The sequence below is a fragment of the Aquarana catesbeiana genome, linkage group LG06, assembly GCF_042186555.1.
Source record: "Aquarana catesbeiana isolate 2022-GZ linkage group LG06, ASM4218655v1, whole genome shotgun sequence".
Lineage (NCBI taxonomy): Eukaryota > Metazoa > Chordata > Amphibia > Anura > Ranidae > Aquarana > Aquarana catesbeiana.
The window spans coordinates 266989411-267006283 of NC_133329.1; the positions used below are offsets into that span (position 1 = coordinate 266989411).

Here is a 16873-nt window from a genome sequence, read left to right on the forward strand (position 1 = left end):
CTTCAAGCGGGCACCCATTTGAATAAAGCTACCCCGTAATACCGCCTTTAATGCCTCCCATTTAATGGGTGGTGAGGTGTCATCGTAAGCGTGGTCCGCAAAGAAGTTTGATATAGTCTCCGTTATCCGTGTATCGAACCCTGGTTCAGTCAGAAGTAAGTCGTTTAACCTCCATGTCCATTCTTTTATTGGGGTAGAGGGGATTGCAAGTGTCAGGAATATAGGAGAGTGGTTGGACCAAACCATAGGGTCTATTTCACAATTTGGGGACCAATCTAAGCAGCCGTGGTCAATTAAGAAATAATCTAGATGACTGTATGATTGATGAACGTTGAAAAAGTGTGTGTAATTTCGAGAGTCAGGGTACAATATCCGCCATACGTCAACAAGATGCAGATTGTAGATTGCACGTTTTAGGGCCCGTATTTTAGGAAAGGATATAGAGGAACGGGATGTCGATGAATCCAAAAGTGGATCTAGGGGGGTATTGAAGTCCCCTCCAAGTATAAGCTTGCCCTCAGCAAAACTCGCCAAAGTCTTTAAATACTGCAAGGCCAATGGGACTTGATGTGTGTTAGGCAAGTATATATTGGCTATTGTAAATTTTCACAAATACGTACCTGCCCTGGGGGTCTGCCATATGATCGAGCAGTTCAATAGGGAGTGTTTTATGAAACGCAATAGATACTCCCTTAGATTTTTGTGTCGGATTGGTACTGTGAATCCATCTATTAAAGTATCTGCTGGAGCAGGAAGGGGTGGAATCAGAGTGGAAGTGGGTCTCCTGCAGCAAAAGCATGTTGACCTGTCTTTTGTGCATTTGATACAGAATTTGCCCACGTTTCGAAGCGATATTAAGCCCATTTACATTATATGAACAAAATTTCAATTGGGGGCGTGAGGTTACCGTGTGAGCCATGCTGGGGTGCTAGAGGCTGTATAGGAAAGAAAGTAATAAGATATAGAGGAAAGTTATAGAGAGCAGTTCGGGGTAGGATGGAGAAAAGAGGTGAAATGCGGGAATGGGAGAAGGGGAGGGAAGAATAAGAGAAAAGTGTGAGGATAAAGAAGAAAAGTGAGGTACAAATGACAGCTAAAAAGATGTGTCTAGAAAACGAATGTGTTCGCTAACGCAAAACACTGCGTGAAATGTCACGCTTTAGGCACAAACAGTGCCTGTCCTACTGTGGGGGAAAGGTCGAAATGAATGGACCTGAGCCGTGATCCCGACAGCGAATCAGGCATATATATATATATATATATATATATATATATATATATATATATATATATAGTGTATGAGGCACATTTAATATTGGAAATGTATGTGGGGCATAAGGCAGCCTTTTCTTAAAGAAGCCGCCTGAGTGGGATTAAGAGGGCTCCCACTGTATCAGAAGACCATTGAGTCATGAATCGTGAATGTGTTCCTCTTTACCAAATAACCTAAACCATATAAACCCAGTCAAGTGGAACATTATTAACGACAACAGATAATAATAGTCAACTAAATATGTGTATTGGGATCAAGTAGTTAACCTAGGAGTGCATAACAAAAATAATTACATTGGCTCCCGTTTGTAGAAAAGTTATTTAGCCAAAACAATGATATGAATATAGGGAGGATAGGAGGAGCGGGGGATCCACCCGTGGAGGCAACCAATTACTCCATGCGTGGCGCCTTTTACACCTGCATCTCCTGAAGCAGAGATTGATTAAAACCGGGGGCTAGATCTCCCCCCAAAGTAGTATCCCCCACTCCCGCCACAGACCCCCCATCACATGTCATATAGGGAGGGGGTGAGAGGGAACAATCTGAAACAAAAGCAGATCATCATAGAAAAAACCTTTGGTGTATATGAGCATTACCTGATGTCCGTCACAATGACAGTCACAGAGTGACTATAATCTATGTTCTCTCCCGAACCCCAGCCATATAATAAATTGGCAAAGAGCAGGAAAAGAGCCAGTAGTTCTGATCCTTATATTCACTAAATCCCTTACCAGACTTACTGGAGGTCTTGAATTTTAGGAAATAACATCACAGTCAAAGGATCAAAGAACATAGCATGCTACCTAAAATGCAGCAAGGTTGCTGAGATCCCTCGAAAACGCAAGTGTCGTAATAAGACAAAACAAGACATCAGTTTCCAACGGGCTTCTGAGTCAATCTTCTGGAGAGGTAGGTCTTCTTATCCCTGGGCTAGAAGAGACTGATCGAGACCTAGGACGTCTGCGGCGCTGCGGAAGTGGGCCAAGTCCCAACTGTCTTGATCTATCATCCGGAGGATCCAGCCAGTTCAAGACTTCTACCGGTTCTTGCTCAATAAAGAGGAAAAAGTCAGGCAGTTGATCCGGATCTAAGAGCGTGAACCTGCTGTCGCCCCGTGTCACCTTGATGCTGAAGGGGTGTCCCCACGTAAAGGAAGCTCCGGCTTGCCGTATAAGGTCAAGTAAAGGGCGCACCACTGGACGCATATACAGCGTATTGCGAGAAAGGTCGGGGTAGAGGTGAATAGGGGCTCCGAAGAAATCTACTGAACCCAGGCTCCAGCCTTTCACATGACCAACCCCTTTTAAGGTGTAATAGTGGACCCGACAGAGAACATCTCGGGGGCGACCATCTCGGTCCCCTCCCTCGGCCCTCCTACCCTGTGAACACGATCCAATTCAATTGGTGATGCTGCCTCAGAACCCAGTTTCCATGGGGGTGGAGGGGACTGGGGAGGAGAGACAGGCCTGAGAGCGTTGTGGTGGCACCCTATCAATGCGGGTTCAGGGCTTAGTTACTGTACAAGCGGGGGTTCAGGAAGGGAAGCACAGTTTAGCTAGGGCACAGTACCTGAATGTGTGGGCCTGTCCTGTACGCTAGGCTGCAAGATGGCGGCTGTCGCTGGGTTTCCCCAAAACAACCCTTTCCTGGTCCTCTGATGCCTGTGAGGGGGTTGTGCAGGCTGTGTTCTTGTCAGCTATTCCCAGGAGGTACCCGCTGCAGATGGGGGTAAGTTTGTTGTCCCCCGTACCGCCGATCGCGGCACTAGAGTCTGGGGATGCTGGAGGCCTCACAGGCCTCAGGACGGCTGTAGGTCGCAGGTGTCCAGGGCCTATTTCCGCTGGGTTTTTCGCGGGTTCCTGGGTCCCCTCACAGTCCGGTCCACTCCGGGGACAGCACTCTTTACTTTAGGCCGGTCGATTGTCGTCCGTTCCGCCAATCGCGGCACTCGAGACCGGGGATGCTGGAGGTCTCGTAGGCCGCAAGATGGCGGCCGGCGTCTGTATTAATGGAGCCGTCCGCGGCCTAGGAACAGCTCGATCCGCCGGCTAAACTGCACAATAGTCCCCGGGAACGATGCATCCAGTATCCGGCGACTATAGGGCAGATGTTGGGGAAAATTGCTGGTGTTGTGTGCCCTGGATGGCAGTGGATTGCAGAGGGCTCAGCGGAGCTCCTCTGTAACACGTCCAGTCACATCGATGTCCGGACACGCCCCCAACATCTGGGTTTCAAAAGCAATGCTGCCCGAGACTGAGAAGCAGGAAGGAATAGAGGGCATTAACATAGCAGATCTGGCCTGATGGTAGGAGCTCTGGGGTCATCTGCTAGAAGTCTGAGTATGTCTGTGTACTAGGTTGCTCTTGGCCAATTTGGTGCTATTAGAATTATAGATTTTCTCTCTTGCTCTAATTTATTGAGCAAAAACAAGGTAAGATTTGAATTGGAGGGAAGGGTAAATTAGCCTAAAGTGAGACCAGGGGAATATCAAGGCATCTGAGGCTAGAGTTGGAGGATCCCTGGTTCTGGCAACAAAAAGAGGTAGTTTGTTGTTGAATCTGTAGGCTTGGATGTCCATATCTGGAATCCCTCATTATTGACATATCAGATTGAAGACATCTGGATGAAGAGCCCATTTTGCTTTCCAGTTGTCCGCTCCTGGGATGTGGCCCGCAGAGATCGATGGACAGTGAGTTTCAATCCAAGGATGATTTTGGTTAGCATCCTTCAAGGCATCCAAACTTCTGATGCCCCCCTTCCTGGTTCATGTAGGCCACTGCAATGACATTTTCTGGCTACACCCTGATTGAGTACCCTTTCAGAAAGGGGGTCTGCAGGGCCAACCTGATCGAGCTCCAAGATGTTAATGGGAAACTTGGCTTTGGCTTCCCTCAATGTTCATGTTCCTTGGACTCTTACCTATTGAAACACTCCTCCCCAGCTTGAGAGACTTATGTTTGTTGTGATAACTTTCCAGTCATAGAGGAGGAAGGACTTCCCCAGTGTTAGGGCTGGAGTGGTGAGCCACCAAGATAAGGAGTTCCTTGCTTGGTTGGACAGGACAAAATATCGTATGTAACAATGCTTGTTCATCTCTTAAAAAGGAAAAAAAAAAAAAAAAAAAAAAAAAAAAGCTAGCAGACTATGAGATAACCTTGAGCTACGTGAAGTGCTACCTTATCAGAAAAGCATTGCAAAATAAATTAAAATGTCATCATATATGACATCTTCTGGGGCACAGGTCATGCCAGCGATATTCCTTGGCTCATGAGATATATGACTACTACTATTTTTTAAAGCCATATGTTTCCGGTAAGCCTTTTGTGGGTAAGGTCGGTTGGTGAAAATCCATTGGGAGTGGGATTCACTGGATGATTATTTTTGGATTCCTTTGTATTTTGGGGCATTTCTACTTTACTGAGGGGTCGTTTATATCTGCACTTCTACTTTGGGTTTGGATATTTTAACAAATGTAATGTGCTGTTCATTTGGTTTTTTAATTTTGTTTTTAATTGTTTTTCTGATAAGGTAGCACTGCACATATTGTATATGATTGGCTGGACAGGAGCATTGGCAAATCGAGAGAATAAGCCTGCTTTCTTTTTCCAGGTCAACAAGATATGTTGTTGGAGAGCTCTTGAATAGAATTGGGCAAATGGTACTGCTTCATAGGAGGCTATCATAGGCCTAGAACCCCCATGGAGAATCTCAATGTGGGGTTGTCTTTTGGATCTCAGTTCTTGAGCATAGACTATTAAAGAAATTACTTTATTTTCTGGTAAAAAAGACTTTTCCTTTGGATGTGACATGGAACAAACACGTATTTCACGTGCAGAGAAAGTTGGAGAGTAGACTTGTTGAGACTCGGAGCATCTGAATTGCCTTATGGACATTTTCTGGTAGCTTTCCAGATAGCCTATGACTTGAATGCACCGAGTTCTGAGTGGAGCAAGTAGAGGCACTATTACCTTTGTCAACACTCTGGGAGCAAACAATAGGCCAAAGAGCACTGTAACAAACTGGAAGTTGTCCGCCAATGCATAATGCATAGTCCACAGATGCCATGTTTTCCCTTTGTCTCAGAGAGGCAATGACTGACCTTGGGCATTCAATGCAAAACTTTTGGAATCTGAAGGAATTTGTTGAGGGATTTTAAATCCAGAATAGGACCCCTGTTGGGTTTTGCTACCGTAAACATGTTTGAGCAAAATCCTTTAAACTTGTCTTGCGACAGTACCAGCAGAACAAGAGGGAGTTTTGCGATATTTTGCAAATCTGCCACTGGACAGTTTTTTGTTGATTTGAAAACCAGGTGAGGTGGTGGAGTTTTGAACTTTATTTTGTACCTTTTGCACACCACTGATTGAACCCACAGGTTTAAGATGTCTGTAACTCAGTGCGAGGCAAACTTCAGCAGACTCCCCCTACTCTCAGAAGTGAGGGCACCCCTTCATTGTAAAGAGGCCTTTATGGCTTGGTGGCCTTAGTGGTCAAAGCCTTGCACCTAAAGGAAGGGCTGGACTTAGGTTTTGAAGTTGAAGCCTGGTTAGAGCAGACAGATGCTCTGCATTTTGAGGCGCTAAGAGCTTTGGGACCTTCCGCTGTGGAAGTAAAATCTTCCCACCTATGACCTTTTTGATTAACTGGTCAAGTGCTTTACTGAACAGACATCTTCCTTGGAAAGGCATATGTGTGAGCTGCCTTTTGCAGGCAGCTTTAACTATCCAAGTGTTTAACCATTCGATTCTCTACATGTGAATGAAGATTAAAGCCATTCTGAATATTTGTCTGACAGGTTTAGGGCATCTACCCAGAATAGCAGGCTCATAATGGTTGTTCATTGTCCTAGTCCAGATAGCTGGTTGCAGGGCTGGGCCTTATAAGATTAAAGAGAGCTTTAAGAAGCGTCTGAAACTTTCTAGATGCAGAATCCTCAAACGAAGGAACATCTTTATTAGGAACAGTGAGATTTTTATTTAGGACAGAGTGGCCAGGATCAACTACAGGAATAACCTTGCTTCTTTGTGAACCTTTTTCAACTTGATAGAATTTAGTAAAGATTTTGGGGAGTGACCTATCATTACAGACTGTACATTCTGTTTGTTCATGAATAAGGAATGTTTTGAAGGTTTTTGTATGCCTCTTTGTACCCAAAGGGGCATGGCAAAATAGAGGGGAGAGTCAGCTTGCACAATACTAAGTGTTTTGTGAACAGAGGCAACAAGCTTTTCAATGTTAGCAAACATGCTGCATGAAGCTCCTCATACAAGTGTCAATCTGGGGGAGAAAAAAAATGCAGCTTCCTCCAATACTGCCTCAACATCCTCCATTTCCTTCTGTGTCTGTGTACTCTAGGACTAGCATATCAGGATCAGACGTGGCGTGTTTGGGTTCTGGATGGAGATTGCAGTTTTAAAGCCTTAATCTGTCCAAGGAAATGAGACATAGAACCGGGTCTTGCTCTTGTGCAAGGGACGCATTGTCACTCTGAGATTGAGTGTTGTGCGGGCCTACGGCAGAGCAATTGTGCACCTGTAATTTTACATTGATTCCCTTTCACATAGTCTTTGCCATAGATACAAGTGCAGGGTATTCCCCTGGGGTGTAGAGTATAGGGTAAAGTGTGTCTGTAAGGGGTACGCTACCAGGTGTACACTGTCCTGTAATGAATCCTCATGGTGAAAGGGTGGGTGGAAGTGCCTTAGTACCTTAGATGGTTTCTAGGTGAAAGTGGCGTTAAAAAGAATGCAACCAATGGTGTGAAGTAACACCTAGTCATCCATCGGAGACTGAGTGGTTAATGCGGTTGTATACCCCTTTTTTACATTTATACCTACAGGTAAGGCTTACCTGTAGGTAAAATGAATATCTCCTAAACCTACACAGTTTAGAAGATATTCACCCTGCATGCAGCCACTGACGGCAGCGGCGCATGCGCAGTGAAGGTCTGGCGAATGTCTGGCATATTGTGCCGGAACTGAGGACTCCCACATGCATGCGCAGGAGTGACGTCATTGCGGCTCTGGCCACTCACAGTGTCGGAGCCACGAACCTGGAAGAAACGCTGAGGGAAAAATGTCAGCTCCCTCAGCGTTGACCGGGGTGCGATGCGGGGGCTTTGTTCTAAGGCAAGTATCTCATAATGAGCAAGTACGCGGTGCATACTAGCTCATTATGCCTTTGCCTTACAGGTTTTTTTGTTTTTTTTTTCGTTTGTGGGTATACAACCGCTTTAAATTTTAAGTTAATTCAGTAGGAATATATTCCAAAACACAGCCCTGTTTTTTTTTTACAGTAGTGGTCAAAGATACAGGGAAAGTTCGGACATCTTGCGGTTAACTTAACAGTTTGCACCAAGTGTCCAGGTGAGAGTCACCACGCAGGATGCAGTGCCCAAAGCAACTTCACAGGGCATAACCACAGCGTGGGGTGCAGGTATGACTCCCATGGTTTAACAAGGTTGCGCCGATACAAAAACTCTGCTTTTATGCTGCAAGCAGAAGACAGTGTGGGTTTGTTTGAAGAATTGGAAGATAAAATCATAAAGAATAATAAGCTAGTTAAACTAAGGGTAATTTTCTCTGTAAAGGAAAAAATATTCATCACCTTTAGACACTAGAACAAAACTAAGGACTAATGGAATTGGGTAGGGTCGTAAGGGGAGGCACCTACGGGGCTTGTCCCCTAAAGTTTTGCAAGTGTCCAATCACCTGAAAGTACAAGATTACATTTATATACGACATGCCTGCAAGATTTTTTACTTGCAAGCATTTCATGTATAAACAGTACTTTCCCTGGCAGCGGATGTTTTGAAGAATTTATTTGCATGCATATCACATTGGCTAAAATCTTCTAAGTGTACTTGGTATTCCAGTGATATCACTTTCCTGGCACTTCACATGCTGAGCAGAACTACCAACACTTCCTAACATGCACAAATATAAAAGATATAGATATGAGGGAGGGAGCAGCACAGACTGCCACCCAACGATATTCTGGAGGTCCTGCTCAGTCTCGGAATGGAAACATTTTATTGAGCTCAAATTAAAACGAATCTGTCACAAGTAAGGTGAGATAAGCAGCGGACTTAGACACTACTGTTTAGTAGAAGGTGGATGGAAGGCGCTAGTGAGGCCGTTTGTTATAAGAAAAGGGTAGTATTGTAGAAGGTGGGAGGACTGGAGGAAATGGTGAAGCATGTCCCGCTGCCTTAGCTTACCAGGGGTGGTCTGGAAAAGACTGTTTAGTAGGAGGTGGATGGAAGGCGCGTGATCAGACGCTCACATCAAAACAGGTCACACCCACCCTCTCTCGCTGGCTACACACACTCCCAGCCCGCCCCCAGACCCACCCCCCAGAGACTTTTAAACCCTCCAGTACGTCCACACTACAATAATTGCCTATCCCAGGCAGTAAGTCACATCATGTTCAGGTATCCAAGGCTCCAGCTACCTCAAGAACACCTCCTCCCCCCTCCAACTTTCAGGATTAAACGGCCTCCTGCCCCCAAGGACGCATACAGGTTGCAGCTGCTCCTCCATACCCACTGGAGACAGGTCAGTCACAATTTCTCCCCACCAACCTTGTATCTCCCATCCTCCTGTCATTCCATCAGCGTCCTGAGAAACCCTCCCCCCCCCCTGCTCATTCTCTGTTTCCACTACAGGCACATCCGACAGCCAAGCACCACCGCAAGGGAATACAATTATATTTACATTTCCTATTACATTTGTAGATAGGTGTCATCCCTCATCAATCTACCTGTCTGCCACTCTCACCTTTTGGAACCAGTACCACTATATTCCTGTACTTCCATAGCCTACATGCACCTTCATACTCCAAAGCATTCACTTCCGTCACTTTCTGCCATCATGTTACATAAACTGTATATTCTCACCCCACTGGCATGACACGTTTTCAACATAGGCACATGTCATGTGGTTATAGGTGGGCCCTTTCTCTATATTTATATTTATTTATATGTGTATATACATTTGTTTCCACGTGTATATGAATATATTCATGTTTGTTGCACAACTGCACATGTGGAAAAAGATTTCTTAGCGTTTCTCTGTGCATTTTACATCATTCACCTATGTCCCCTTTCTCTCTCTATATATTTTTATGCATATATATATATATTTATATATATTTTTATTATTTAGAATCTCATGTTTCCTGTTTCAATGTCTACCACCTATCATTGATTCACTTTATTGATATGACCTTTCCTAAAACAAATTTACTATACGTCTCCAGTCTGTAGAGTACATACTTGCCATGTGCCCCATATTATACTGTTCTGATTTGTATTCCACCTAGAACGCCTGGACGGGGACTGATATGGAACTTAGAATAACTAATTATCCACTACTCTCCAACTAGCAACTCCCTCCCATGTACACATGTCGGCCTACCGGCCCATACAGACTGTGCTCCTGTTCTCTTGGCTCTGATGAAGAGGTTACCCTCGAAACGAGTCAGCCTTTCTTAATTACCTGCCTCAACATGGGCATACCCCAATTTTAACTTCTTAGTGCTTATTTTGTCACCTGTTTTTATGCAACGTAGTATTTGTATGATTTAATGTTTATAGGTTTGTATTTTTTATACATGATTAAACCTAACCTGTTTTGATGTAAGCGTCTGATCACGCGCCTTATATCCACCTCCTACTAAACAGTCTTTTCCAGACCACCCCTGGTCAGCTAAGGCAGCGGGACACGCTTCACCATTTCCTCCAGTCCTCCCACCTTCTACAATGCTACCCTTTTCTTATAACAAACGGCCTCACTAGCGCAGGGTATTTTTCACCATTGACTTAGACACTACAACTATAATTTTTTCGTCAATGTTCCCTTGACAACAATAGCAGTTCACTGAACAACTTGCTGCTGCTTTAAAAGGGGTAATGAAGCACTCTGATAACTTTATGATTTTTGTCTAGCTGACACTCTAGGTGGAGTGTATAGACATAGAAGAGAAAGAAGGTATGCCTCCCTCCTCTGTGTTTTCTGGCCAAGTCATTTAAGCTGCTGCAGTTGAGCTCTTAAAGCAGTAAAGTAAAATCTAAATACTAGACATGCCCTTAACCCCTTCATGCTGCTTCCCTGCAGCCATTTATTGGGCTTTAATACCAGGACCCATGATATGTATGTGAGCCGCTCAGGCTGCTAGGAAGTGTAGTCCTGTACCTGCTGCTGTGAGTGCTGACTGGGAAGGAGCCCATCCCCACTCCAGACAATGACAGATAAGAGCTGAGGGTCCCGGGAGCCGCACATTAGAACAAGACCTGCTGTGTATAGACAAGCGGCAGTCATTTAATTCTTTATTTCCATTATCTATTTTTATCTCTGTACTGTTTGTAGAGTGTCTTGTTATTTTTTGTCTTTAGGAACCATACTATTAAAGCTTTTGGGTCTTTTATGGGGGGGGGTTAAAGTATTGTATTTTAACTACACCACCACATATTTTTGCTCTTTACTTCATTCACACACAGACTAAACTGGAGGCTGGCCAGTCAAGATTTTTTAGCAATTAGATTTCCTATAGTTGCTTTACCCATAGATCTTCCTAGAGATATAATCTCCATGACCAACCGATATGCTACTTCACACACCTGACACTTCATTACCCACTTAGTGGTGGCCATTGATGCAAATAAACCGCCCTCTCCAACATGAGACTCCATCCCCATGATTAAGCTCCAGTGGGCAGAGTGAAATGTGTTGGGGGCATGGCCTGACAGGGGTCCAGGTCCAGGCTGAGAATGCCACTTGTCAATACACAGCAGGTCTTGTTCTGATGTGTGGCTCCCGGGACCTTCAGCTCTTTAATGCCAAGAGTCAGAGTGGTTTCTTAATTACCTGAACACTGTGATTGGCTCTCAGAGTGGTCCCATGATCGGAAGCCTGTCCCACTGCTTCCTGATCAGAAGCTGAGACTAAGAGCTCTATGTGTAGTAGCGATGGCTGGGCATTAAGGCCCACTTTTCCTACTACATGCATGTTGCATGGACAGGAAGAGGTTAACACAACATATAATTTGACTAGAAGTGGCAAAGGTTTTCTTAGAACTGTGCAAAAGAAAGAGTTTGTTTCAATCTTGTGAGCATACTGCGAAACACTACATTACCTTCGCTTTTCCTTTAGGTACATAGTAGATACCAGATGCTCTTAGTAGGAAATAGCGCTTTTTCCAGGATTTTTTTCCATCATCCTTTAACCAAAGGACCCCTTCAATTTCTGGAACAGATACTGAACTACCACAGAAGCATTCCTGGAGACACAAGACATAAAAGTTAAATAAATCCAGCTGTTTTGCATTTCTCACAGTAACATATAATCATAACCAAAGTACTTTAATCTTAATGCTATTATACATCTATGCAGAAATGGAGCACCTTAGGATCTGCATCAACTTACACCATGTGTTCACCATGTGCTGCAATGCAGCTGTTTAAGTAGAAGAAGCTGCTATGGACACATCAAAAATAATCCATATTCCTATTCTTGTGTTTTAATGTACCTTCCCATGAGAAGGAAAATGAAAAACCCATACACAGAGAGCTATATTATTATTTACCATTTAAAAGTGTAGCGGTCTTGTATATTCTCACAGTCCATGTCCTCATAAAGGTCAGTCCAGTTCACAAATTCTAGTGCTTTCAGGCAGAAATTCCACTGCTCACAGTTCCAAAAGCTAAACGTTTTCAGTTCATAAGTATTTACAATAGAATACATTTCTACCACTATATCTTAGGGCATAGCTTTTTACCTTAAAAGAGAAGTATGGCTTTTAAAAAAAATAAACATCATACTCACCCTAATGACTGCAGCACCGAACCCAGCTACACCCCGCCGCCTCCAAGACCGAGAACTGAATGATCAAACACTGCTGATCGCTCAGCTCTCAGTCTTCAACCTGCAGAGAGCCAGAGACTGTCAGTCATCAGCTCTCTGCTTTGTCCCTCCAGCACTCACTGGAGCGCTGGACTATGGAGGTGACTGGTAGGGCAGGCTCAGCCTCTCAGCAACGTACTGAGAGCCTGAGCCAGCTGTTGGTCCATGAATCTGGGCAGATCCAACTGGACCGGCTCTGTGACATCAGCCCACAGCAGGCTTTAGTCCGCCAAATGCTCTTCAATGAATGTCACAAACACCTGATGGTAAAGATATGGTCTCACATTGACCTGGAGTAATTGTGGCAAATGCATTACCTAGCTGACCTCAGTGTGCTTTGACGGGCAATAGTCTTAATAAACTAGAGTTATAGCTTGTCCAAAAGGAGTGCACAAACCTTTGTAGGAGCAGAAAAGGGTAATACTATCTGTGACCAAGTCACAGTAAGGCACCAGAGAGTCCAAGTGTATGACCAGAGGATCATGGAGGATAGTGCATAGGTAAGATGGCAGAAATGCAATGTGGTCCTGTGCGAGCAGCACCGTGAGCCACTGGGAGGGGACACAGAAGAATTAAAAAGGGGACAAAGAGCCTGGCCAGACACAGCAGGGAGCCTGTGAAAGCACCAGTTTCAAACATGACACAGATCTTCTCATCACTGGAATGTCGCAGCCTGAACCCAGCCATGCAACCAAAAGTGTCAAAGCTGGATCCTTGAAAAACAAGCAATTAAGCACCACAGTTTCCTTGTAAACAAAGGCAAAGCTCTAACTTATGGCAGCTGAGGGTCTTGAAAGGCCCTGCAGTTCCCACATTCAGGGCAAGATTCAGGGAACACATCACTTCCACTGGACTTTGTTCCTCTGGTGGGCACACTCCCTACACAGTCTTTGCAGAAGGGTTCCACTGAACAGGTGCAGTAGGCCCTCTACCTGTAAAGTGCTCTGTGGTTGACTCACATGTTGCACACAGGTACCCAAGCGAGTGCATTCAGCACAGCTCAGTGCCCAAAAACACATTAAAGGGTCAGTCCTGCTTCTTCCGCTACAGGTTTCTTGAGTACAGCTTTCCTGGCAAAACCAATTATCAGCTGATAAGAAGAGCTGCAAAATGAGCCTGGCTGTGCAGTAACTGAAGAAACTTGATATAAAGAAAAGGTTTTGCTTCTCTAAGAGGAGAAAAGGCATCCAATTATTCTTGTAAACTAGCAACAAAAAAACATACAAAAAAAAAACAAAAACAAGGGAGGCATGATGAGGGGTTCTAATAGGATTTCCTAATAGATTTTTGTTGGCCAGTGTCCATTCTCCTAAAGGCAGCAGTATAACCCAATGTACCCGAATAATTCAACAGTATAACCCAATGTATCTGAATAGTTCAGCAGTATAACCCAATGTACCTGAATACTTCATCCTGTGTCCCCTAATTTAAATACATATTTGCACATCTCTGCAATACATGCACATTTCTCTATATTTTATACCTTTAAAAAAGCTGCAAATACAGAAAAAAAAAAACGGTTGAAGAAATATAATAAGATCCTACCTTACTCTTTGGCATGGCAACACTGTATTTTTGGCTCTGAATTCCTAACACATGTTGCCAGCCCTGCCTACATACTTTCTGAATGATTAAAGGCGAAGTTCAACTTTTGAAAAAAATTAATAAATGCACATATTTGTTGCAGGAAAAAAATGTGCATTTTTTTTTCTTGGGGGCCTGTAAAGCACTCTCGATCAGCACACCGCAGGTGCAATGTCAGGGTCTTGTCAGTATAGCTGTCTGCCCGTTCCTCTGACGTGCACAGGCAGTTACTGAAACCCCGGAAGTTCAATGAATTACTATAGAGATCACCAGCGCCCCGATAGTTCATTAAGAACTACAAGCCGTCAGCCGCAATGGCTGATAGTAGTTGTAGTTCAATTCACAGAACTCATAACTTTATAGATCTTAGGCCTCATGCACACTGGACATTAAAATAACGTTATAAAAACGCCAGTAGCTTTGCAATGAGTTTTTCAGCGTTTTTTTTTCAATGTGATCAAACACGCTAAAAAATGCTGGTGAAATGCGTTTTTGAGCGTTTAACTGTGTTTTTAGACGTTAGAGCATTTTTACAGCTGAAAAACTCCTCTCAGAACCCATTCGTTTTGGGTTTTTACAGTTGATAAAAGCCTATGTGTGCATGGACACATAGTATAACATGCTGGAGAGTTTATTGACTGTAGGAAAAAACATCCGAAGCCAAAAACAGCAGCTGTAAAAACATCCAAAAATGTCCAGCGTGCATGAAGCCTTACAGTAAGGTAGAACGAAATGTTTAAAGTGGAACTTTACTCTCCCAATTAACATTCATTATTTTAGATCCTTATGCTGCTAGCATTAGTAAATAGATAGGAAAGTATATCATATTTACTTGTTTTAACTACTTTTTTCTATTCTTTACATTTCTTCAGTTACTTTCTTTTGTTTAGGCAAATTATGTCATACAGCCCAGGAGTCTTTAGGAGGGGAGGATAGGAGGAGGGGTTTTCTCAGCATGCATACATGCTTGAGCTAAGGGCAGATGGATTCCAGGAAGTAAATTCTACATGGATCATTTGCCCTTACTCAAGCTGGTCATGGCTAGAATGGGGTGTTTTTCAAAGTGATTTCACAACAAAATAAAGCATGAAGACATGGATGGCTGGGGGAGTTTGCTTTGAATATCACAAATTAAATAGTGTTTTTGGATTGAGGTGCTCAGATTCAGTGAAGATCAGCTTTAAGAATAAAATAATTGCCAAACTGGTGAAAGCACTGATAATTTCTTCGCTCACTTTATTCTGGACTAATGAAAAAACAAACTAAAAGGAAGTTACACAATTTTCCAAACTAAAATAAACCTGTGTAAGACAGGGCTGAGCAATTTCCAGAGGCCAAGCAGACGACGTACCTAGAGCAGTCCACTGCTTGTATATCTAGCACCTTGAAAGCCCAACTAAACATTTATTTAAAAGAAAATGACTGAGCATTCATGTTTACAGACACATTACACAAAGCATTATTTTTACAGAGAGAGCTGGGATGTACCTCAATATTCCAGGTGAATCAAAACAAAACACGTGCAAAGTCTCATCGTTTGCTTTCTTTAGAAAGCATTTACAGCCTGACTAGAAAAGCATGCCCCCCCCCCAGCAAGCTATAGAGAAGGACGCTTGTCACTTTCACTGAAGCAGTGATCTATCTGCAGAGGTTCGACACAGAGCTAGAGCTTCTTACTCAGCACGTAACATGAGCTTTGCTGATTGTAGAGCTATTTTTCAAAATTGTTTTGATATGCCTGGAATGTATTTAGCAGATTGAAACTTTAAAAGTTCAACTAAGGCTTAATGTACACAGGACATTTTTACAACCTCTCCAGAACGATTTAACTTGACAGATAGTAACCCATGTTTAAAACATCCGTTTTGCCATGTTTACATGCCGCGTTTGCAAAAAAAAAATTTTTTCCCAAAAAGCCAAAAATGAAAAACGCCTGTAAACGAAAACGCGGCTAACGCGAGTTACCACTTGAAATGCCTCTAAACTCAGCGTCTGAACTGATTTTTTTGCTTTCCAAAAAAGGCCTCTAAACTCAACTGCCTAGAAACGACTATAAACGACCCTGTGTACATGTACTGAAAAGATAACAGAGGAGAGTTCAGAAGCAGTTGAAAAAAAATCCCAACTGCCCTTAAACGTCCATTTAGGAGCAGCAGTGTAACATCCTCAAATTGAAGTGATTATACCAGGATGTTGAAAAAATGATATAACTGTGCAACCCATAAATCCTCTGACAAGATCAATAATCATACAATATATAAAAAGATCTCCTGAATATATGTTGCTATTAAGTCCATAGGAAAAAAAAATAAGAAAAATTGAATGAAATAAAAAAAAAAGTCCAACTGAATGTGCTCTTATGAGTGAAATGTGATTCACAAAAAACGTTGCTTCAGAGTGCTCTTTCCCACTTGCAATATGCGCCTCTTACCAGAAGGGCTGGATCTTAAGTTACAGAGATCTAACTCACTCACATAGATATCAACCACCAGGGAAATAAAAAAGGTACAGTGTTAAAAAAATACATTTAAATAAAATTAAAAAATTGTAAAGAGCCCCCGACTGCCAGTGCTTATGCCAAGAACATATGAGTGAAAGGAATAATTCTAGTGTCTAGTGGATCTCCTGTGTAACTCTAAACTGGTAATCTGTAAAGGCTTTTAAAGTGTCGCCTATGGAGATTTTTAGGTACCTGTAGTTTGGCACCGTTCTATGGACGTACACAACTTTAAAACGTTTAAATGTTAGGTATCTATTTACTTGGCATGACAGCATCTTTTATATTCTACTAAAACATTGGGTATTATTTTGTGTAAAATTAATTAAAGTGTATTTAAAAAAAAAAATTGAATTTGAAAGGCTACTGCAGACATACTGTGTTACAAAATTGCACTCATTTTATTCTCTAGAGCCCCCATTTAAAAAAAATATATATAATGTTTGGGGTTTCTAAGTAATTTTCTAGCAAACAAAATTACGATTTTTACATGTATGAGAGAAATGGCAGAATTGGTGTAGGTTTCCTATTTCGCTGACAAACACAGCAAGAAAGACCAAAAAGTTTTTTAACCCATATGCCTGCTGCAAAAAGTGCTTTTATAGCTGTCTGTGTCTA

General features: G+C 42.9%; 1 protein-coding gene across 7 annotated transcripts in view; it reads right to left on the bottom strand.

The window, feature by feature from the left end:
- RAPH1 (Ras association (RalGDS/AF-6) and pleckstrin homology domains 1) overlaps positions 1-16873 on the bottom strand; it is a 345430-nt gene that overhangs the window by 53962 nt on the left and 274595 nt on the right. For all 7 annotated transcript variants that reach the window (XM_073633353.1, XM_073633356.1, XM_073633355.1 and 4 more), the window contains one exon: positions 11408-11551. In XM_073633353.1, coding sequence (XP_073489454.1) covers positions 11408-11551 — 144 coding nt within the window. The remainder of the gene's footprint in view (positions 1-11407; positions 11552-16873) is intronic.